The 19610-nt window shown below is 42.4% G+C and overlaps 1 protein-coding gene across 3 annotated transcripts in view; it reads right to left on the bottom strand.

The window, feature by feature from the left end:
- Positions 1–1854: 1854 nt before the first annotated feature.
- The window catches only part of COL4A4 (collagen type IV alpha 4 chain), a 77098-nt gene continuing 59342 nt past the window's right edge, over positions 1855–19610 (bottom strand). For all 3 annotated transcript variants that reach the window (XM_082221690.1, XM_082221692.1, XM_082221691.1), the window contains 15 exons: positions 18830–19011; positions 17891–17954; positions 17002–17076; positions 15710–15817; positions 15197–15304; positions 14607–14678; positions 12850–12978; positions 12378–12485; positions 11461–11616; positions 11280–11378; positions 8079–8213; positions 7085–7201; positions 6217–6405; positions 4818–5104; positions 1855–2644 (listed from right to left, as the gene is read on the bottom strand). In XM_082221690.1, coding sequence (XP_082077816.1) covers positions 2381–2644; positions 4818–5104; positions 6217–6405; positions 7085–7201; positions 8079–8213; positions 11280–11378; positions 11461–11616; positions 12378–12485; positions 12850–12978; positions 14607–14678; positions 15197–15304; positions 15710–15817; positions 17002–17076; positions 17891–17954; positions 18830–19011 — 2093 coding nt within the window. In that variant the 3' untranslated portion in view covers positions 1855–2380. The remainder of the gene's footprint in view (positions 2645–4817; positions 5105–6216; positions 6406–7084; positions 7202–8078; positions 8214–11279; positions 11379–11460; positions 11617–12377; positions 12486–12849; positions 12979–14606; positions 14679–15196; positions 15305–15709; positions 15818–17001; positions 17077–17890; positions 17955–18829; positions 19012–19610) is intronic.

The following is a 19610-nucleotide window of genomic DNA, read 5'->3' as shown; positions in this document are numbered from 1 at the left end:
AAGAGGATGTGAAGGACGGACTGTTGATGAATGGCTGTAATAACACTGCAGCAGACGAAAGTATAAAATGATATAAATAACTCAAAATAAATGAAAACATAAAGATACTCCGACTGGCTTCTCAGTGACCCGCCTGTGTATAGTAATAGAAAAACCCAGTTAAACAAGCTATTCTCCAAAGGGCTGCTGTCCACCCATTCATTAGCTACCTTAGCAGGAGGGTTCTTTAGATAGTTTCCTCCAAGGGTGGGAAATCAGAACAGGAAAACAGGCACTGGTAAGCCAGTTGCCTCATGTCACCAAGGATTGCACAGTGTTCAGTAAATGTCCACTTTACCTTGCTTCCCAGTTGGAACTTGAGGGGGAATAGGGAAATCTATTCTTGATGGAGCTTGGTTATGAAAGTATTCTACATTACAAGAAGTAACTGCGTTATGAGTTATTTCCTATGTACATCTACCTAAGAATAAGTCCTGTTGAACTTAGAGGAACTTCTGAATAGCCATGATTAGGATACTTCTATAAGAATCATCATAGAGCACAAAATATGTGGTTGCTTAGAATCTGTTCACTTATCAGCCCAGGCCAAAATGCTTGGTTTTAAGCCACGTTAGCCCTTCTTGCCTTCACCAATGTGCTCTTCCAAGCCCACATTCCTAGCAGGGTCACACTCCTGTCTAAGCGACACCTACACTGTCTTGGTCATGTCCACAGAATAGAAGATGGCAGGATCCCCAAGGACATGCTCTACAGGGAGCTGGCTTTAGGTATCAGGCTCATTGACAGACCAGCTCTGTGTTACAAAGATGTCTAAAAGTGTGACTTGTCTGTAGGGTTGTTGTTGTTGTTTAGTCGTTTAGTCGTGTCCGACTCTTCGTGACCCCATGGACCAGAGCACGCCAGGCACTTCTGTCCTCCACTGCCTCCCGCAGTTTGATCAAACTCATGCTGGTAGCTTCAAGAACACTGTCCAACCATCTCGTCCTCTGTCGTCCCCTTCTCCTTGCGCCCTCCATCTTTCCCAGCATCAGGGTCTTTTCCAGGGGGTCTTCTCTTCTCATGAGGTGGCCAAAGTATTGGAGCCTCAGCTTCACGATCTGTCCTTCCAGTGAGCGCTCAGGGCTGATTTCCTTCAGAATGGAGAGGTTTGATCTTCTTGCAGTCCATAGGGGTTAGTATAGTTAGTCTGTAGGGTTAGTATAATTTAATTAGACTCCTCAAGTGAAAATGATGCACACACGACTTGTAAAAATGGAGATAACACCATATGAGAAAATGTTTCATATGTATTATCATTCTTTGCGCGGATTTACAAGCATTCAGATGGTGATCCCTGAGGATGCGACCACATGGGGAAAGTACTGTATTTTTCCGTGTATAAGATGCCCCCATGTATAAGACGACCCCTATTTTTTTTTACCCCAAATTAAGAAAATGCACCATGCACTATCTGTGTATAAGACAACCCCTTATTTTAAACTTTAAAAATTTAGGAAAAAATATAGTCTTATACACAGAAAAAAAACAGTAAGTATGACTTGGCTCTATTTGTGGCAGTGTCACAACCTCCTGGCAGAAATTTGCTTAAGCCTGCTGGTGTGCTTTTCATGCTTACATGAATTGCATCCGTGACTCTGCTAGGTCAGACCTAATAAAAATAGTTTACGACCAATAAAGTGTCTCAATCATCAAGGTGTTGTATAAACAGTATTAAAAACGTAAGACTGGACTTGCCTGCAGGCTTGCAGTTTAAGGAGACAAGAGGGAAATAAAGGGTAAAAAGCTCCAGGAAAAAAGATGGGTGAGGGTGATAGATTATCTATTCCCCATGGCAGCAAAAAAGAACTCAGGAGATGGTTTGTTTTTTATTTATTTAGTTTTCCTACATTTACGCCCCATCTTTCCTCCAGTGAGTTCTAGCGGGTGCATGTGGTTCTTCCCCTTCCCCTTTTATCCTCACAATACTCTGTGAGGTAGGATAGGCTGAGAGCCAGTGACTGGCCTAAGATCACCAAGTTGAGGTTCATGGCTGAGTATGGATTTGAACCCTGTTCTCCCAGGTTCTAGTCCGCACTCTTAACGCTCACCCCACACTGGCCCTCCCATCCTGCTGGCCTTTGCAAGCGAGCTTATGCTTTGGGGCTCATAAAGAACATTAAGCTTTCCATAAATTTCTAGCTAGCACAGCTACAATGCCTCTTAAAGTGTCGCTGCACAGGGAGTGGGACTTGAGGAAGAACTACAGTTCCATGGTTTGCCTGGCTTAAACGTCTGCAGACGTGGCCAAAGGCTTGAACGGCAGGGCACAGTTTCACATAAGGTTAGCACCACATGCAACTGACGGCATCCTCTTTCACTTTGGTAAATGATCGGGTTTCTTTTAGCCATATTTCATGCAGACCTGGCATCTACCTACATTGCGGCGTTGTTCTTGCTCATCTTTGAAAGTCTCTGAGCGAGGGACTGAAGTAAACTGCATCTCTGGGTTTACAGTACTTAACCAGAAGCTGTATTCATTGGTAAAGAATTGGCATGTCCCTCGCTGCCCCTGGCATTCAATGAAGGGTGCTGATCTGAAGTCCTCGAGGCAGCTTCCAGTTGACATGAGAGACTGTCCACCTCCCTGGTCTCCAGATCCAGTGTGCTGAAAGAAACAGGCAAAAGAGGTGGAAGTTATCTCACCCTGTACAGTTTTACTCAGTAGCCAATCACACTGAGCTCAGTGAGACTCATTTGGATAAGACTGTGTAGTGAACACAATATAACTTTCTTACAACTAAATCTCTTTTAAATCGTAGTACTGACCAACAGAGTTGGCATTTCTCATAAGGCAAAATGAATTTTGTGATAGCTTCTGCAGTTTTCATTTTGGGGTGTGAATGGTGATAAAGAGAATTGATTTTGGCCTATGGTTTATGTCAAAACGAGTCTTCATTTAATTAGAACTTGGAGCTAACTGTTGGTTGGCAGGATACTCTGGGCTCAATTCAAAGTCTTGTGTTTGATCTTTGAAATTCTTCATAGCTCAAGAACACAGTACCTGAAGAGCCTGCATTTTCATAGAATTATAGAATAGAATCATAGAATCATAGAGTTGGAAGAGACCACAAGGGCCATCGAGTCCAACCCCCTGCCAAGCAGGAAACACCATCAGAGCACTCCTGACATATGGTTGTCAAGCCTCTGCTTAAAGACCTCCAAAGTAGGAGACTCCACCACACTCCTTGGCAGCAAATTCCACTGTCGAACAGCTCTTACTGTCAGGAAGTTCTTCCTAATGTTTAGGTGGAATCTTCTTTCTTGTAGTTTGGATCCATTGCTCCGTGTACGCTTGTCTGGAGCAGCAGAAAACAACCTTTCTCCCTCCTCTATGTGACATCCTTTTATATATTTGAACATGGCTATCATATCACCCCTTAACCTCCTCCTCTCCTGGCTAAACATGCCCAGCTCCCTTAGCCGTTCCTCATAAGGCATCGTTTCCAGGCCTTTGACCATTTTGGTTGCCCTCCTCTGGACACGTTCCAGTTTGTCAGTGTCCTTCTTGAATTGTGGTGCCCAGAACTGGACACAGTACTCCAGGTGAGGTCTGACCAGAGCAGAATACAGTGGCACTATTACTTCCCTTGATCTAGATGCTACACTCCTATTGATGCAGCCCAGAATTGCATTGGCTTTTTTAGCTGCCGCGTGACACTGTTGGCTCATGTCAAGTTTGTGGTCAACCAAGACTCCTAGATCCTTTTCACATGTACTGCTCTCAAGCCAGGTGTCACCCATCTTGTATTTGTGCCTCTCATTTTTTTCCCCCAAGTGCAATACTTTACATTTCTCCCTGTTAAAATTCATCTTGTTTGTTTTTGCCCAGTTCTCTAATCTGTCAAGGTCGTTTTGAAGTGTGATCCTGTCCTCTGGGGTGTTAGCCACCCCTCCCAGTTTGGTGTCATCTGCATTTCTTCCCATACATAATTACCTGTGCCCACAGTTTGCTTTATTTATAAAAATATTTACATTAAAAATATCATTAGAAATATCAAAGTCGTTCCCTGTGATGCCAGACTTAGTGCGGACACTTGATCAGCACACCCAAACTCCTGAGCTCATTTATCTGCCAGTCTCAGCCTCCAGGAGTAATTCTGCTGAATGGCTAAATTTTATAACACCAAACATAAAACCATACAATAAAGCCAGTAAAGAGTTAATAGATGTCATTTTTTTATGCCTCTGCAAGCTGAAATAAGGGAAGTGTCTACAAGAGAAAAGATCTCGGCAGCAGCCCCTTGCTTGGAGGCACACACTATGCCATTTTAGCAGCAGATGAAGGCCATACAGACTTTTAAAATCAAATCCATTTATCTCTTAAGTTGCAGTGGTTATTTGCTGTTGGCATGGTTTCAACTTTATCTCAATTTTAGTTTAATTCTGCTCATTAGAACTGTAGTTTGCATTTTATAGTTCTATTGTTTTTATAATGCTTTGCGCATTGCCCAGAGAAAGTTATTGGGCAACTGATAAATAAAACAAATAGAGACAAGATAAGGAACCAAGATGGCAAACTGAAGGAGTGAAACATCTACAATCAATTAGCAAATGACAAATCAGTTGAGCATTTTGCAGATCTTGCTGACAGCTCAATCCTATGCATGTCTACTCAGAAGAATGTCCCACTAAGTTCAGCTGAACCTTCTCCCAGGTAAATGTGTTCTCATTCATACATTCATTCATGTTATTCAATTTACAGGCTCAGTTTCAGTGATTAGCTAGCATGGTTAGATCCAAATAGTTCCATAGAAAAGCCAAGTAATATTCAGTCTTACCATTAAAAATGAGTAGCCTATCCATAGGCTTCCCCAGTTTGATGGACAGGGAGGAATGGATCGATCTTGACTATGAACTGCAACAGCTTGGGCAGGAGTTTCACAGACAGCACATCTGCTAATGTAAGGTTGTATTTCTTCTTCAGAGAGGGGCATCATGGGCAAAGGAGCTGCGCTTGACAGCCAGTAAGATTTATCATTTCGACTTGCATAGTAGCAGACCTGATGGATATTGCAATAGGCAAAGGGCATGGTGCTGAACACAGGGAGACAAGATCCAGCGAGACCTAGAATAGATGGTGGGGGACATGCAGACATATAATATTACCAATCCAAAACACTTAAGTTCTTATTAAAGAGTAGTTTAAGTTAGTCTTGAGCCTTATTCCACAACAGCACTACACAGCCAGGAAAATTATTGATGCATAAGGACTTTGGGTGGGTTTACGGTATCTGGAGGTGCCTGGAAATTTCAACAGCAATCATTGTCACCTGTGTCCAGGAAAAGCTAGCTACAGAGAACACATGTTCTTATGCTCTCGCTCTCGCTCTCTCTCTCTGTGTGTGTGTGTGTGTGTGTGTGTTGTGTAGTCAAGAGTTTTCACTTCACTTATTTAAATTATGCAATCCTCTTAAGCTCTGGGAATGTTAGAATATAAATTAAAATGTAATTCACTACCTTCAAAATTGGGAAAGGTGAGTGAGAGTACCATACACTAAACATAAAAGGTCCCAGATTCAAATCCCTGGCACCTCTAGATGTTGCTGGAAAATACCTTTGTCTGAAACAGAGTACTAAAGCTATTATTAAAAGACTGCAAATTTGCTACTGTGCTTAATTCCTAAAATTCAATTTGTAGCACCTTGGGATTGAATGACCAGTTCCCTTCAGAACTTGCTTGTTTTAAAACAAATGTCTTTTCTGCTGATGTAGTACCGTGATTTTAATGTCCTGGTCCATTTCATTGTTAAAGTAATGCTTAAAACTAGCAAATAAATATATAGTAACTTGCAGGTGTGCTCAAGCATATAAAAATCTGTTACAAATATACCAAAAATTAAACCTCCCAGGTTCACCACAGACAACAAGGATGAGTTTTGCATCCAGCAGAAATAATGAAGGTTTGAACGGGGAAAGCGCAGGGAAGCGCAGGTCGAATAGCATAGGTTGAGACTCTTGCACTAAGGCTCTCGAGGAACGGCCCTAGCTGGTCACATCAGTTTCTAAGCATGCTTTATAGATAGCACATATGACAATGAAAGGTTGGCAAATTCCAATATTGGCACCAAAAAGATACATACCTACCACCCCAGATTTTAATGTTACATGCAACCATTTGCAATGAAAAATGCAGAGAACTACTGTATTTTCTTTAAGGAGTGATATTGCAGTCCTCACCAAGATCTTGATTATGGGCCTTCTCCTGCCCTTCAAGATACAGCAGGCTATATCCAGTCCACAACCTTGGCATTCCCTCTGGGCACAGTGGCACTTGATCTGATTGACTATGAACAACAATCAGGAACCCACCGGGAGCTCTTGTGTCAGGCCCTGGTGGACCTGGCATTCCAATTTCACCTGGAAAACCTTGCAGAGAAAAGGTAGAGAATATTCCGTTTAAAGGCAGGACACATTAAAGAGATGCTTTTCTATTCTTCAGAACAGACTTGAGTGAAGCATGCAAGATCCCAGGGCCTCAGGTTTTGAATTTAAAACCAATCCTCAGAGGTTGGAGCCAACAAAATCTTTAAGTCACATTACAGTTGTGTTGTGAGAAGGCAGTTGCTTCTGAAAATGCAACACACAGGGGAAGTCGGCTTATCTCTCCCATACCTAACCACAAATGCAGCGAAAATGCTGTCCCCCCACAAACTATGAGCCTTAGAAAGAATCCCCACTGGTGCCAATAGAAGCTTTTTCTAAGGCTTGCTGCTGCACTGGGTGGAGCAATTCTTCTTGCGATTGCGGCTGGGGCATGGATGAACTAAACTTATCCTGTGCTCTGTTCATAACCACCTCGGTGCCTGTAAGTAATTAAAGAGGGGGATGAAAATAAAAGCTATATGCTACACATTTAGCATAACATATAACTTGGCTGTTGATTCTTTGATATGATACAATACCAACTGAGCAGCTGAATGCAGGTTCTTTTAACAGTTTTGGCCAAGAGCCATTACAACCAGGGCAAAAAGTAAAATAAATCATTTGCAAAGCTAGTACTTTGCACAGAAGTATGGCAAATGACTGTTTGTGGCAGAATACTTACCTTGTAGTCCTGTGTGTCCTTTTTCTCCTATGTTACCTTCATCACCAGGGGGTCCCGGTGGCCCAGGCAAGCCATCTTGACCCTGTTGACCCAATAACCCTTCTTCTCCTTTCTCTCCTGAAATATAGTACAGTGCATTCACGTCTAAATGCAACTATAATTAGTTATTGTATGAATAGAATGCAAATCTAACATTAAACAGGTATGCTTGTTTTCTCTGAAGTAGTAATAGTTTCATCTTTCTCGAAATTATTTGAAACAGTCCTTTCATTTTATTTTTTTAAAAAAGCCTTAAAATATATTTCACACTCCACTCTCTAGAATTCTTGGCCAGTGTGGCTGGGGAAACTCAGTCAGATGGGTGGGGTATAAATAATAAATTATTATTATTATTAATTATTTTATTAAAACCAGGGATGAGGAACCTGTGACCCTCTGGATCCAGCTGCTATAGTTGAGGAAATCAGATGAAGTGGAGGGATTTGAGGATGAGTTGAGCTTCCTGTCCAAGCCATGTCACTGTGTCAGAAGAAAGTACTAGTTTAAAACAGGGATAGGGAACTTGTGGCTGTGAGGAGGAGCTGCCACTATTTGTTTGTTCTATTGAAATCTTTACACAGTGCACAGTTAAACTACGGAACTCACTATCCCCAAATGTAGTGATGATCACCAGCTTGGAGGGATTTTAAAGGGGAGACTTTAGATTGATTCAGCAGGGCTCTTATGTTCTTAAAGTGCTATGATAAGTTGTGGTCTCTTTTGTAAAGCTATCCGACTGGCATCAGATAAAAAACATGTGCTTAAATAATAGAATGAATAGGAAATGTAACAGAGGAAGTTGATGTTCTTCATGAATGCAACCCAAACTGAAGCCAGCATGGAGTTGTGTAGACTTCACTGGGATAGGTGAGCTGAAAGGATGATACATGAAAGGGTTCGTGGTGATTCTGTCTCTTCCCTACCACAAACATTGCAGACACACAGAATTACTTACCTGGGGGGCCAGGGAAGCCTGCTGGCCCTCTTAATCCCATGACACCTGGTGATCCTCTTGGGCCCAATACACCAGGAGGCCCTGGAATCTTGGGACATGAGGAATAATCAACACTTCCAGGTTCTCCTGGGTCACCTGAAACATGAAAGGACTTTAAAACAGGAGTTAGGTCATAATCATATACACACTTACCTGGAACTGAGTCCCACTGAATCCAATGGAACTTGTTTCTGAGCAGGCATGTAAGGGATTGTACTGTTAAATAGAAAAGTTGGACCCAGAAACAAGGTACCAGGCAGAGAATTTATATAAACTCCCAAGGTAATTCAGTATGTGCCAAGCATTTGAGAAACCACCCTTTTATGTTATTGCTACAGGTTCAAGTGCATAAATGACCTAACACAAATAAATAGGAGGGAGAGATTAAGTGTATAATGTGATTGGCTTTCCACATAACACTATGCTTTTGCTGCAGCAGTAGTATTTGCGTTATATAGACTTTATTGGAGAATGACTTTGTTACAAGAGGAGGGTCTCACTTGGGGAAAAGCAAATGTTTATTCGCTTTATTTTTTAATTTAAAAAAAGGAATGATACATTCCAATGCTAGTGATTTGCACACATTTTCCTCCAGTGTTAGGAAAAGTAAAAAATATGTAAGGGCTCAAATATCACAGGACATAGATAATAGGGAACACTGTACAGGATTGCGATACAGAATTTCACTCTGGCTCCTAAAAACACCATCTTGCTGCCCAGGAAATTCAGTATATTTTCCCGTACTGGTCTGTGAGCTCCACTGCAGCAGCATGGAGCCATGGGAATTTTCAGAGACGTAATAGAGGGTCATGACTTTTTTGGCACAGAGGTACAGAGTAAATCACAACATGCTTAGAGGGCTGATCACATGCCTCAATTCCACATGTTCATTTAAAAATCCATTCCATTTCTGCATCTATTTTTATTTTGCATGAAAATTTGCATTTAAATATGTATTAAAATAATTTTTGAAGTATTTTCTTCCCCAAATAAGTATTTTAAGCACATTATCTAAAATATACATGTTAGAACACATTTTGATGCTTTTTTGAGCAGAGAATTAGACCACAAAAGTGCTATATCTTAAGGATAGCTACCTCCCAATCTGCACATTAGAAGATGTGGATCAGATCAGTTATTAGCAATTTGAACTAAAAGACTGAGATCTTAGCATGAAGAAAAATAAATTGACACTCAGAGAAACTTTTTCACTTAAAAACACACACACCAAAGCACTCATCCTTCTCTAAGCTTACCTCTGCAACCTGGTGGATTGAATGCCAAGAATCAATTTGTGACAGCCATTTCACATGCAGGAGGGAGACCGGCACCATGCAGATGGTTTAGAACAAGAATGCAATTAGAACAGTGATAGCTTGCACATGGCATTATCATTTCCCCCAACATGATTCTGACAAAACATGGGAGCATCTGTCTACAGCGAGTGAATGCCTTCAAAAATTACTGTCTACATAATAAAAAAAAGGATAACTGCCTCCCTGAAGGATAAGGAAATGGGTGTCCAAGGCTATCCAACTCCTCCACAGGTGGTGTGAAGCACCTTGTTTTCCCTCACTGCAGTGATGCGACTGAAATCCTCCCAAAAGCACCTGGCTCAGCTTCCTGAAGACGTTTTAGCAGGAACTAGGCTGTGTCATCCTCGTTCCCAGCTAGTGAAAACCCAAAGGGTCCCTAACTAGCCCACCCAATGCTCCAAACTGTCGAGATCAAGGGGAGAAAAGAGGAATCGAAAGAGGAAACAGTGAAGGAAAAGAAGTTTTTAAAAAGCTCTTAATTTGGTCAGACTGTAGGAGCCTGACCAACGCTCGATTCAGACAGAGCTGCTCTGGGAGGCGGAAGGTGATTCCTCCAAAAAGAAGTCCTGTGCTTCGCCATTTGAGCCCTGTAGGAAGTACCATCCCAATGGTGGGAAATGCCATCCAGGAACTTTTCGATAGGCTGCCATGAACCTTCGTTTTCACTGTTCTCTGACTTTGCAATCTTCCTTTCAGCTTGATTGCAACACTGCTGGACTAAAAACTTTTTCAAGAAAAGGCCTGTCATTCAGTCCCATTAAATACCTATGCCTTTACTAGAAATTAATACGTAAGTAAAGGAAAAACAAGCAAATGTTAATAACTTACAATTAAGGAAGTATTATTACAGTTATAAGTATTATTACTGTATTATTCTCCAGCATCCTTTTCAGGCATTCCTTTCGTATACAATATGTCCTTAATCTTAATTAAAAAAATTTAAATGGTAGATTTTAAAAAACAAACTCTTTCATAAGCTGTGTGTGTATATTTGTCACTTAAATCAGCATTTGAACAGGTGAGTGAAGGCCTCATGTATAGCATGCTAAGTATGCATATATTTAACCCACAGACCTGCTACATCACAGACCCTGTTGCTAAACCAGTACTCAGCCAATTGAACAATGTGACCCACGTTGCTATAAAAGGACAGAGTAGAACTTCAGTGCTACTGGCAAATTCTCCTCTTCCAGATGTGTTATAGCAGTCATATGTATAAGCAGAGACGGGTTTAGAAAGCAGGAGGCAGGACTTGGAATGCACTGTAAAGGTAAAGGGACCCCTGACCATTAGGTCCAGTCGTGGCCGACTCTGGGGTTGCGGCGCTCATCTCACTTTCTTGGCCGAGGGAGCCGGCATACAGCTTCCGGGTCATGTGGCCAGCATGTCTAAGCCGCTTCTGGCGAACCAGAGCAGCGCACGGAAACGCTGTTTACCTTCCCGCCAGAGCGGTACCTATTTATCTACTTGCACTTTGACGTGCTTTTGAACTGCTAGGTTGGCAGGAGCAGGGACCGAGCAATGGGAGCTCACCTCGTGGGGATTCGAACTGCCGACCTTCTGATCGGCAAGCCCTAGACTCTGTGGTTTAACCCACAGCGCCACCCGCATCCCGGGATGCACTGTATTAGCTGCCTAATCCTATTTGCAGTGTGGATCTGCTCCATTCTTCTGGTCTAGGATATTTGCTTTATGTGTGGGTTGCAACTAAGAAAATCTACTGCAATGCCCCCCCCCACTAGCTGTGTGGCTGGGTAGAGCACTGAAAGACTGCTGCAAACATGACCAAATGTGAATTCAGAATGGCCACTGCATATAGCAAGGTATAAAAAATGTTAGGTATTACCTTTGGGACCCATACGACCAGTTGATCCTCGCAAACCTTGATCTCCAGGCTCTCCAGGGGCACCAGGAGGTCCCTGTGGGCCAGGATTTCCCGCTGGACCTTAACAATGAGAATTCAGATGAATTAAGAAAGTTCTGTTATTGGATCTGCTATATGCTAAACCCATTATCTCAAGCCATACCTTTTGAGCCTTCTCTTCCTTGATTTCCCGAGATACCTTTAGGTCCAGGTTTGCCAGGAGGACCAGGAGCCCCAGGTGCCCCCAAAGCCCCACAGTCACCTGGGTCTCCTTTAATGAGAATAGTCTTCCCTGGAGGACCAGGTTTGCCAGGGAGACCTGGAATGAAAATTAAGTACTGTTGGAATAAACATACCAAGCAAGGATAGGGGGCTGAAGCAGGCTTATGCACACGTCTCCTTAACAATTGGGAGGTGGGGATTTTGGTCTTTGGACAGGAAGGCAGAACAGTATTCAGTATCCTTTGGTTGGATCATAAGAACAGAGGAAGTTGCCATACAGAATATGACTACTGGTCCTTGTAGTTCGGTAATATCTCCACGTAGTGTGGGTCATGTGGTGACCTCCAGATGTTGTTGGACTACAGCTCCTATCAGCTCCAGAAAGCATGCCAATGATCAAGGAAGATGAGAGTTGTGGGGCATATCTGGACGGCACAACACTGACTGTATTGACTGAGAATAGACCTCCAAAGTAATCCCCCCACCGCCCAGTCCTACTTGGGAGATCCTGAGGAGTGAACCTGGGAGCTTCAATCAACATTATTTACCACTTACAGTAGCTATAGCCCTTCAATCTGTTTCTTCAATTTCTCGTATCTGGTTTAGGAGCAGCCAACAGTTTACATATCATCTTTGTGTGCTGTTGTTGTTGTTGTTTAAAAAAGTCTACTTCAATGTCAAAGGCCTTCAAAGTGGTTTACAGAATAAAGGCATAACAAAGTTAATTATTTGATTACTTTCTCCAAAAGGAGGACCCCCTCCTGCTCTCAAACTCAATTGGAAAATAACATTTCTGCTACACGTCTAGCATATAGGAGGGTTTGTTCTACTTTAACTGCTTTATTATGCCAGTCATACCTCTAACACCATCTAATCCTGCAGGGCCTTGGTCACCTGGAGGCCCAGGAATTATATTTACAGAAGGCTGTCCCATAGGACCAGCAGACCCAGAAGCACCTGGCTTGCCTGTAAGAAGAAGAAGAGAGTTTATTGTGCTATTTTATATTTTAGGAGATACCAAAATGTTGAATACTGACCAATAGGAACCTCATTGCAAAGGCATTTTACTCTATGTTGTGTGGACTCTATAGCTTGTTTGTGTGGCAGAACCATTCTTTCCGGCACCATATATATCTAAGATAACACAAATGTTTCCCATAGTGCATTTCCCTTGCTTTAATTATTTGTGAAATCTGTTTACATGAGTGTCCTAGAAACCTATTGGCTGTTGTTCATGACATTAAATAGGAAACAAACATCATCATCCTCCTCTTCAATGGGGTAGTAATAGATTAGCTGTTTTCCTCCCATGGAGAAAACTGCTTCTTACCAGGGGGACCTAGTAGTCCTGCATCTCCAGGGGGACCCGGACGGGAAATTCCTGGTAGTCCAGGTTCTCCTCTGTTGCCTTTCGGCCCAGGTTCTCCTATGCATCCTGCAGGCCCCATTTCACTTAAACCTTTATAAAGAGAATAATAAATGCACACAGAATGAAGCTTCATAATGAATAAAAGACATATGCATAAAGTAGACACCCAAGCACTTCCTTTCCAGGTGAAGCTATCCAAGGTTGGCCAACTCTCAATGTCCATGTTTGTTCATGTGGATCTGAGGCAAGTCAGTTGCTCTCTCATAGCCTAACCTGCCTCAGAGAGTTGTAGTGAGAATAAATTTGTGGGGTGGGGAGTGGGAAGAGAGCATGGCCCTTTGGAAGACACATGCGATAAAAATGATTCAAGAAATTGTAGCCCCTATGGCCCCTAAGTCACTATACAATGGTACCTTGGGTTAAGAACTTAATTCGTTCTGGAGGCCCGTTCTTAACCTGAAACTTCTTAACCCGAGGTACCACTTTAGCTAATGGGGCCTCGTGCTGCTGCCGCACTGCTACTGCACGATTTCTGTTCTCATCCTGAAGCAAAGTTCTTAACCCGAGGTACTATTTCTGGGTTAGCGGAGTCTGTAACCTGAAGCGTCTGTAACCAGAGGTAGCACTGTATAGGAGTGCCTTGCCCAGGATATTCAGCTTCCCCCTTCAGCCTCAGCCCCTTTTATCCTCCCCAAAAGACTGCTCAAAACCAGTAAGCACTTCAGAGCAATACCTCTGAACCAAGTACTTGCAGATTAAGCTACATCGTGCAAGAGAGTGTATTCAGAAAGGACTCATTCAGGTGTCCTACATGCCAGGAAATGAAATTCCTGCTGATCTGTTGTCTAAGAGAACAACTTAAGGTTTATGTACAGAAGTTGCAATTGGGTTGAACCACAGGTACTACAGGTTACACGGAAAGGGGGAGGATGTTAGGATATTTCCGTTCCACCTTAAAAGGGAGCAGGATGTTTGTGTCACAGCCTGCGTATTTCCTGTTTTCACAGGATGTTTCTGTTGTGTCTTTGCTTTCGTTTCTCTCTGTGCTGGAGACATTGACGCAGGCAGTCATGTCTTTCTTTGTTCTGATAAACGCTGAATAAAACTTGTAAATAATGCTCTCCTGAGTGCAACTTTTGCTGTGCATTATCTGCTGATAGAGTGTGCATGAGCTCCGGAATGTGGCAAGATATTTTCTAGAAACTCATGTCGCTAATTGCTGATACTGTGTGCCTACGGGAGATCGATGGATCGTCCGGCAGACGGCTTGGGGCCATGATGGACTTTGTCTCCCTGGCAGTATCCCAACAGAAGCATGGGGGCTGTTGCTGGAGGATAAGATTTGCAACCACAGCATGTGTGCTTTTGCACATACTTTTAGGCAATGGGTTCCAATATCTGAGTATGGTCCTATCAGACATATATCTGTTTGAAATGCTATAGATAACTTGGTTAGCAAAAGGAAAATTCTCCATAGCTGTTGCCCTTAATGGAAATTCCACGACACTGTTTTTAAAGCCCGGGCTGATTTTCACCATGCTAGCATTAACTAGTGTCAGCTGAAGCCAAACCTCACATAAAATTCAAAATCTATCGTTTATTGTTAAAATTAATGCCAGTTGGCGGCTTAACATTTGATTGAGCCTCTACTAGTAATTCCATTCGTATTTATTTATTTTTTCAAATTATAATTTTATAATGGTAGTTTCATTATTTACCTGGAGATCCTGGCAAGCCCTTTTGACCCTGTAGTCCATTCAGGCCATTTAATCCAGGCGGTCCCGAAAGGCCTTTGAAATATTGCAAGATGGAGAAAAAGAATGGAGGGGACAATGTGATGCAATTCCGACAATACTGCGTACACCCCCTGCTCTGCAATTAGCCTGAGAAGGAAAACAGCAGTGGAAGCTTCACCCCCTTTAGGTTAATGGCAGTGCAAGGGGTTATCTTTGTTAGGATCTATGTTGGGGTAGAAAGAAGAGGGTAGAAAATATAAAACAGAGTTCTCTGAGACAGACTTAATGGTCCCTTCAGGAGCTGTTGGCATGAGCTCCCTGGCTTGAGCTTTGTGTTTCTGCCTTTCCTCAGGGCACACTTGGAAAACAGCCCCAAGGAGGGTAGAGGAGGAGCTGACTCAACAGTTTTTTCAGGCCACTGATAGTCATTTTAGGGGCTGATAGTATGTGGTCCCTGGCTTGCGCTTCTCCACTCCTGTATTCCTTCAAAGCACAGAGGAATATACAATTTATGTTATCACCTTTAGTCCACATCATTACATTCACTGCCACATGTTTTTCACAATAGTTACCTTTTCTCCCAGGACGGCCAGGTAATCCTTGAAAACCTGGAGCTCCCAAAAGACCAGGGTTACCTTGTTCACCTGGTGCTCCTGGAATGCCTGCAGCTCCCTGGATACCTGCAGGTTGAAGACACAATCCTCATAATTAAACAATACTTACATTTTCTCCAGTGTATATTTTATGATTATGCTGGTTGCTAGAAATGACATTATTGTTAATCGCCTCTCATGTATGTCCCGAGTTGATGTAAAAAATATAGTAAGAATAACAAATAAATAATTACAAAACAGCAAGATTTGTTTAAAAGAAATACAGCATGGACCTTTCCATTCAGCTAGGAAAGCTTGTTGGACTTTCCCCCACAGGGATGAGGATGATCATGGGTATAAGACCACCTTGACTTTCATATATTTTCTGGTTTGATTGCATGTTGATGTTTCCTTTTCAACTGATGTCATCATGGCCCATAAAAGCTTATTATGTTTAAAGTCCAGCTAACTTTTCTTTCACTTCCACCTCACCTGGGAAGCCAGGTGTTCCTGAGTATCCAGTTAGTCCTTTGGGTCCCTGTCTTCCTGGTCTCCCTTGAACACCTGTGATTCCTTGGTCCCCTGGTAATCCATCAAGTCCTTAAACCAAACCATACAAACAAAGCAACTCTTACTATAATATATTTTTAGCGAAACTTTTTTAAAATGGCAAATTCCATACATACATAGGCATGCTTCACTGCTCAAGCATAGTGTACTGTATTAGCTTTTTGGAAACACATTAGTATATTGTCTTCTGCAGCTTCCTTCCATGAGCGGAATAGAGCAGAATGTAATGGCGTGAAGGCATCTCACTCCACCATTCATCCACCATCTCACAACATCTACTAATTTGCATTTATAAAGATTGAGCAGATGAAGGCAATGACTGACATGAAGGTAGGCAACAAGAGTCCCAAAGTAACAGCAGCATAACTGAATATCCAAGGCTAGCATGAGGTTTGAAATGGCTCTGGCCATCTTATTGCCATTCCCTGATGAGCTTACCATGTGGCATAGGTAGGCAGTGGAAACAAGGACAAGTGGCTGTGTCGAAAAGAACTGCAGCTCCTGCCTCAGGGTACTCAACTGGTTGACTTCAGCCATAGCCATCGTCATTCCTCCACAATGTCTAAGGATTCTAGCATACCATTGCAGACAGACACTGCAATGGACTGGGGCTATAGGCAATGAAGATGGTGGTTTCTCTCAATGTTGGCCCAGAGTATCAGTAGTGAGGCATCAGCATTTGCCACATGCTGATGCTAGTTGTGACCCAAAACGTCTCAAAAAAAGAATTGTTTTTCAGTTTCTCTTGTCACATTTAAAGCTGTTTAAAGTGTTTCTTTCAATCCCCACCCTATGAACAAATGAGGAGATCTATCTAAAAAAAGGTTGGAGGATAGCAAATATTTGTTATTGCTATTAGCCTAGTCCCAGTTTCACATGCATGCTCATATTTGCCATGGTGAACACTGAAGTGTGATGGGAAATGCAGATTCATAAACATGCTATAAATGTGAGTGCATGTGCCCAGCATACACTCCTGTGTATTTACAGGGACATATTGCCCCTTCACTTCATGGTGATCAGCTGGAGACATGCAGAGAGCGCTTGAAAAATGTGTCTGTAGCATAAAGTATGGATTTGAATTAAATCATCGCTTCAAATCATGAAGTCATAAATGTCTGGCTCAAATTAGTGAAAAGATATAAATACACAAGATAAATACACTAGTTAGATAGCTTGTCCATTGATAACCAAATGACCAAAAGAATCATCACCTGGCAATCCTCGATCTCCTGCAGGACCTTTCTTACCAGGCTGGCCATAAGAGACAGCTGGGTCACCTCTGTTACCTGCAAAAGTAGCATCTCATGTATAAGTAGCTTCTGAAACCTTTAAACAACCTGTAGTTATTTCTTTGTTTGCCAGTAGAGAATCTTTCAAGGGATCTTAATATATGTCAAATGGTTTCAGGATTACGGTCAATGATACTCTTACAAAAAAAGAGCCTAAAATGTGCAACTACATCAGCAGAACAAATGTGGATATTGGTCTTGACAATGTCAATACAAACAGAGAAAGGTGCTTTACCTGCTAATTAGGCAGGGGCACTGGTTCACAAAACGAATCTTCCTATTTCTGAATCAATCACTTTGTGATGTTCAACTAATTCAGTTCTGTTTTATCATCCCGAAAATTCGCAATAACATTTTATAATACTCATTTTGTTGTGCTCTCCAAATCATGTAATGCCATATAAAAACTAGTATGGTGCCAGCCTTTCCCCTTCAGCATGATCTATCAAACATTTAATCAATGTATATAGCCAGCATGATAGTATTTTGTTACCAGAAATTATTTCTGTTTGTATACAGTGGTACCTCAGTTGTCAAACGTAATCCCTACCGGAAGACCGTTCGACTTCCGAAACGTTCGACATCCGAAGGGGCAATGGGTGGTCGGCAAATTCCATTGAGAAAATGGAGAGACACACCCCTTTCAATTTCCAAGGCATTCACCTCCGGGTTTTCGGTGTTTGGGTTCTAAATCGTTCGGCTTCTGAGACGCTCGAAAACCAAGGTTCCACTGTATTGATTTTTCCTAATGCATCTACAGAAATCTGAACAGTAACTGTCAGGCACAGATGTATTACCATTGCAGCATTACCTTTAGATCCTTTTGCACCATCAAGTCCTGAACTTCCTGGAATCCCTGGCAATCCCTGTGCACCCTAATTATTTTATCAAAAGAAGAATGCCCATCAATTATATGTAAAATTTACAGCACTTGTCCCTGCAAATTAAAAATAAATGAGGGTCTTGTTTTCTGTGTCAAATTTTGATCTTTTATAATATGAAGAACTGAAAGAAAGAGTTTGTGTGTAATTAGCAAGAATGTATCTAAAACAGAAACTGCTTCAGCCTTCTCCTTTCTGATCTCTACTCTTCCCACAGAAGGCTTTATGCTGCTTAAAGATTTGTAAGTGGTCAGTGTAAACTGCTCTGTAATACAGACCTATTGGTTTCTTGTTCAACTTGCTTCAAGACACTGATCATAATGAGAATTGCGCAAAACAATAAATATGATGATCATTAACTTTGAGATAGAAAAGCAAGTAAAAGGCAAATTTATTCATTCGTATTTGACCTGCTAGCTACTGCTTACCAGAAAAGAGAAGGGGAGATGGTGGGCAGGTGGTACGGTTGTACCAGCAGAAGCAGTAGATTGGCTCTGCTAGTGGGTTTGCACCACAGCAGCCTTGCCTCTCTCCCTTCTGCCCCTCCCAGCAACTCACCTGCCAGGAGGTCAGGTAAGCACCTCCACTCCATCATGCCATCCACTACTGATAAAAACTTGTGTCCTACCCTTAATCCTATGACCCAAGGGCAGACAACAACAATAAAAACATAAGATGGCGAAAAGCAAAACACGCAATACAGCCTGACAGAAAATACAAGTATTCAGTTCGCACTTAAAACTGGAGACATTGACACCAGGAGAATGTGTGCCACAACTGGGTGCCAGTACTATGCTGGGCACTGACCCCCTCCTAGGCTTTCCTCAAGGGTCCCTCAGAGAAACACTGTGACAATATTCTCACTCTACCTGGTCACCTTGTGGTCCTTGAAAGCCAGTGATTCCTCTCAGTCCTGTAGGTCCTGGGAGACCAGGAGGTCCTTGAAAACCAGCCTGTCCAGCATCGCCAGGTTCGCCTTTTTGAGTACCTGGAAGTGCATTTCTGCCTGGCGATCCTGGGATTCCTCTGAATCCAGTGTTGCCTTTATCACCTGAAATTATTTCAAGAGCTTGTTGTAAGTTGTTCCGTTTTCTAGTCACAGAAGGGAATGCAACCCCCCCCCCAACAAAACAAATCAGAAAAACTACAGAACCTGAAATTAAAAATGGAATCTAGCATATTGTGCATCAGAACAATTTTGCTGTGTGATACGTAGATACAACACAGTAGTAAGAGCCAGTGTTTTTTTTCTGGGGGTACTCAAAGGTACACAGTACCAGCATCTTTTTTTCTAGAAGAAAAATACTGGTAAGATCTAGACAATAACTTAAAAAAGTAAAAAACCCTTAGGAGGAGAGGTTTCGCTTTTTATTGAAGTGGCCTCATACTGAGGTCATATGAAAGGGATGTGTAGTAAGCAAAAGGTAAAGGCACCCATGACCATTAGGTCCATTCGCGGACGACTCTGGAGTTGTGGCACTCATCTCGCTTTACCGGCCGAGGGAGCCGGCGTTTGTCCACAGACAGCTTCCGGGTCATGTGGCCAGCATGACAAAGCCACTTCTGGCGAACCAGAGCAGCCCACAGAAACTCTGTTTACCTTCCCGCCGGAGTGGTACCTATCTACTTGCACTTGATGTGCTTTCGAAC

Source organism: Podarcis vaucheri (genome assembly GCF_965113315.1).
Source record: "Podarcis vaucheri genome assembly, chromosome: 5".
In the NCBI taxonomy this organism is placed as follows: domain Eukaryota; kingdom Metazoa; phylum Chordata; class Lepidosauria; order Squamata; family Lacertidae; genus Podarcis; species Podarcis vaucheri.
This window is presented reverse-complemented; position numbering and strand designations above follow the sequence as displayed.